General features: G+C 30.4%; 1 protein-coding gene across 1 annotated transcript; it reads left to right on the top strand.

The window, feature by feature from the left end:
* The first annotated feature begins 3,432 nt into the window (after window positions 1-3,432).
* On the top strand, window positions 3,433-3,883 carry LOC124354789. Its single transcript, XM_046805500.1, has one exon. It carries the CDS (start codon window positions 3,450-3,452, stop codon window positions 3,801-3,803), a length of 354 nt encoding a protein of 117 aa, XP_046661456.1. The 5' UTR covers window positions 3,433-3,449; the 3' UTR covers window positions 3,804-3,883.
* The last annotated feature ends 285 nt before the right edge of the window (window positions 3,884-4,168 follow it).

Here is a 4,168-nt window from a genome sequence, read left to right as displayed (position 1 = left end):
AAATAACATTATAGTGGGAGGACCTATACCTATACTTATATGTGCTAATGAAAGCCGACCTGTAGAATCAAAGGATCAAATGTTCACATCCATGGCATAAAATCATCATTGAACAAATCTGGTCTTTGTACACATGTTAGTATTACAACAATAATAGGGGAAAACTCTTGTTTTAGAATATGCATTTCAAGAGATGTTATGATTCAAAATTTCATTTAGAGATAATGTAGCCCATATCACATAAACAATACGTAGTAATCTGGTTGTTTAAACAAAAGGCTTTTCTCCTATAGTATACTTGCAGCTTGCGTAATACATTCCTTCTAACCCTCCATCCCGGCTTGCTCTTCCCTCGATGTAGTTGAGGTACTTGACCAGTTTGTAACCGTACTTTGTCGTGGTGCCTACCAAATTTTGTGGAACGGTAAGTCTATTCCCCTGTTGACTTATTATTATTTAGTTAGCTTGGTTTTAACTTGACTGTTAACTGTAACTAAAATGTTATAGATGATGAACCACAGGATCTGTTCCTAAATGTGACTTGTTTAGTTCCAATTTTGGGATAGGTACATATATTATTTCAATATTATTATAAAAATTCATTTTGCTTAAAAACCTAGTACATGTTATAATATTAAATTATTCCATAATGTATTGAAGTTTTCTACATTTGAATTGTAAATATGAGTTTTTATCTAGTTAATCAAAGACACTTCAACTGAAGTTAAGTAGATAATACATAATTATGTACACAATTTTCTTAAATAACGTTAGATTTTCAAAAGTCAATGCGATGCAATAACTTGAAACAAATTTCTTTTACAATATTCTTTTTTATTATGGAATGAAATAAAAACGTTTTATTTGGATATGAAAACATTAAAAGTATTAGCTTTTATTATAAATATTAAATAAGCCTTTGTGTTTTATTTACATAATTAATATCTAAACATGTTTTTATTTTGGTTAAAAGCAGAAATAAACGTAAATTTATTTGTCACGTACTCTTTTTAATGGAACATCCTGTTGATCCAGTTGATCCAACATCCTGGTTGATTAGAATTTTGAGTTTGTATTACTTGAAAAGAAATAAAACAATGTTTATTCTTAACTATTGAGACCTTGTAAATTAAGTACGGTGCATTATACTTAAAAACGAGTTTAGTAATCCCAAATACAGTTCTTTCTTGTTTGTACAAACAAAACAAAAAGTACATAGTATGTTTGTTTACTTGTAGCATTCCACACTGGCGATATGTTCGAAAAGAAAATGTGTGCTGCGGGAGGTTGTGTCACAGGAGAATACCAAGAATTGTCGGATCTGCCACACCGCAATCAAAACCTGTGTAGCTGCTTTGACAAGAGTTCCATCAGAAAGAAATACAAACACTTTTCCATGATAGACTTGTATCTCTATCTCTACTTATATCCTATTTTGCCTATCTTTATATTAATAGCTTATATCAATAAGATAAAAATATATATTCTATAAAAAGAAAAATGATTCTTCCAGTTTAATCATTTTTATATATTGAATTGGAATATAAGGCGTTCATAAATGTTTTATATAATTCCATTGTGATTCAGTACACAAAATGTAATAATAGTTATCGAAAGTTATAATCATGTAACAAGTTCAAAGTTTCAGTAAAATATGCCATAGTCAAAATCAGAAAAAAATAGTTTTTTTTAATCTCTAAGGTGGCAAATAAAACAGATGGTTGGATTTTAATATATAAAATTTATTACTAATAAATTGATCTTCTCAGACAGATGTGGAGATCATCAAAAGTTCATCTAACTGCTTTAACTTTAACTGCTGATTGCGTCTTATCGCTCTATGTCCTGTTTGAAATTGCTATTTAAACGTGTGGTGATTATGACAATAGTTATGGTTATGACAATGGTTCTGATGAACTTTTTATGTGTTTCCTGTGCTGACAGAGAATCGTAAAGTGTAATGCATTCTTAGAATTGTTCACTCTAGCGGTTTATTTCCAAGTTTACGGGATTAAAAATAAATTGGAAAAGCATTACAAATGTTTAATTCTTTCTCTTTTGTCTTAAAATATCCCATGATTCCATTTATAAACTTTTATATAGGAACTACTTGAAACAACTGAATATTATAATTTGCCCCTACTTTAGAAATTAAAAATTAATATACAGCTAATTTATGCTTTACTAAGTTAGTTTTTCAGTGTTATTAACATTTACGACTACTTCCTTAATTTGTATCCACAAACTACTAACAGTATAAGTAACACACTATTTTTCAATCCAGAATTAAGAGATATTCCATAAAAAACATCAGGCCTAGTTGTGTTACGAAACAGTTTTTTTTGTAGTTTCAGTCTAGTACGTAGTTTAGTTCCATTTTTTGGTGGTTTTGTTTATGCTTGCTTTTCTAAAATATGATTGTTTAACTTTTAAAGTTTTCGTTTTGTTTCCCTCAAATAATATTCTATTGGATACTATCATGTAGTAAGTAAATGGACATAAATAGTCAATATCTTAAAAACCTTTTAAGTTAAAAAAAGTTTGAGAATGTACACAACACTTTTAATCTCTTTAATCCTAAAATAAATTAATTGCGAATGAAAATTTAAAAATTTACGCTTGATATCGGAATGAAGTTGCAAACTAGAGAGTGGCGAAGACGTTTAAGAGATAAAATTTTGTCCCAAGTTTGGACTTCTTTCTGCATTTATTTCACCAGTTATTAGTCACGGAGAAATTGTTATGGGATTTGCATATAATTTGTATCTAACAACCCGCTTTAGATATAAACTGTTAATTACAAAATGTTTAGGACGTGTTCATGCACTTTTTATTTTTAATCATTCCACTTTATTTTTAATATAGGTATGGTTAATGGATTTGTTCATTTATAATCATGAAATGGCCAGTGTTAGAAAGAATGGAGTACTGAGCTAGCCAACAAGGTTAGATAAAATATTTATAAGGCATCTTCAATTTCCTGGGTTGTTTTCAAAGCCACTGATCGTTTCCACAAGCCACGTTATATAACATGTCAAACGCAATACCTACGTTTGAAAAAAAAAAACTTTGAGATGCTCTAAGGTGTTATTTAAAATAAACTGCAAAAATATTGTTTGAACTCAATCCTTGGAAACATCTCTTTAGAAGTGTCCATTGTAGTCTATATTTTGTTTGAGCTTTTATAAAAGTTGTCACAATACATAGTTTGGCTTGTAAGAATAGTTTTACGTTATATGTGATACAAATTATTTTGAATTTCAAAATCATTATTTTAAAGATTTTTCCTAATGTGTTTTAACTATGTAAACACCAGATGTGGATTAAAAAATAACCTTCTGCCTCACGAGACATGAATGAAAATTTATCTTTGAAATAAGTAAAAACAATGTTACAACAATAACAAAGTACAATATTACTTAGCAACTTATTATACACAACACAACACAATGTCATCCACACAACACACACATGAAAACCGTGAAATGTCAAGCTGGGAAGACGGTTTCAAGCATGCAAATATTCCGATGGAAACATTAGCTCGGCTGGTGACTGCTACCATGCTAAAAGACTACGGGAGTGCGCTGGAGTATTGTAAGATGGTTCTGGAGCTGGAACCTGAACTGGAAGTGGCACATAAGCTCCGTTATCTTCTAACAAAAAGGATGGAGAATAAGACTGAGAATGAATCAGAGAGTGACTCTGGGTACGAATCAGATTCTACCAGATGTGAGTCAGACTCTTCAATATGCGAGTTAGATTCTGCCACTGAGTCTGATGTAGAGGCAGAAAGAAGAGAGTAGAATTGTGGAGCAAGGTAGAAGATCTTGCTTTGAACATATACACGTTACACTAAACTTATTTTAATAAAACATCAATTACATACGGAGTTTTCTTTCAACCATACATTTTTACGGATGGCTTTAATCGAATAATACTTTGATCATTTTAAAATGGGGTAATAAACACGTTTGAAAATAAGTGATGGTTACTGGAAACATATTCCAGTCTCCTGATTCACTTAATCGTATTTCGGTTTTAAGCCAAAGTGCAATATTTTGAGTTCTAACGTCGGAGAATAAAACAGTATAATTACCAATGCCATAAATAAATGTTCAGCTAAATTCGCTAGAATTGAAATTGGTTGAACAATTTCAGTAATAACTTC

The sequence above is a fragment of the Homalodisca vitripennis genome, chromosome 1 (assembly GCF_021130785.1).
Source record: "Homalodisca vitripennis isolate AUS2020 chromosome 1, UT_GWSS_2.1, whole genome shotgun sequence".
Classification (NCBI taxonomy): domain Eukaryota; kingdom Metazoa; phylum Arthropoda; class Insecta; order Hemiptera; family Cicadellidae; genus Homalodisca; species Homalodisca vitripennis.
The sequence above is the reverse complement of the archived record's forward strand: the minus strand, read 5'-3'. Positions and strand labels throughout refer to the sequence as shown.

What these genes read in the sequence shown, in the direction of transcription:
- LOC124354789 (XM_046805500.1), top strand. Translation starts at nt 3,450, where the DNA reads ATGTCATCCACACAACACACACATGAAAACCGTGAAATGTCAAGCTGG.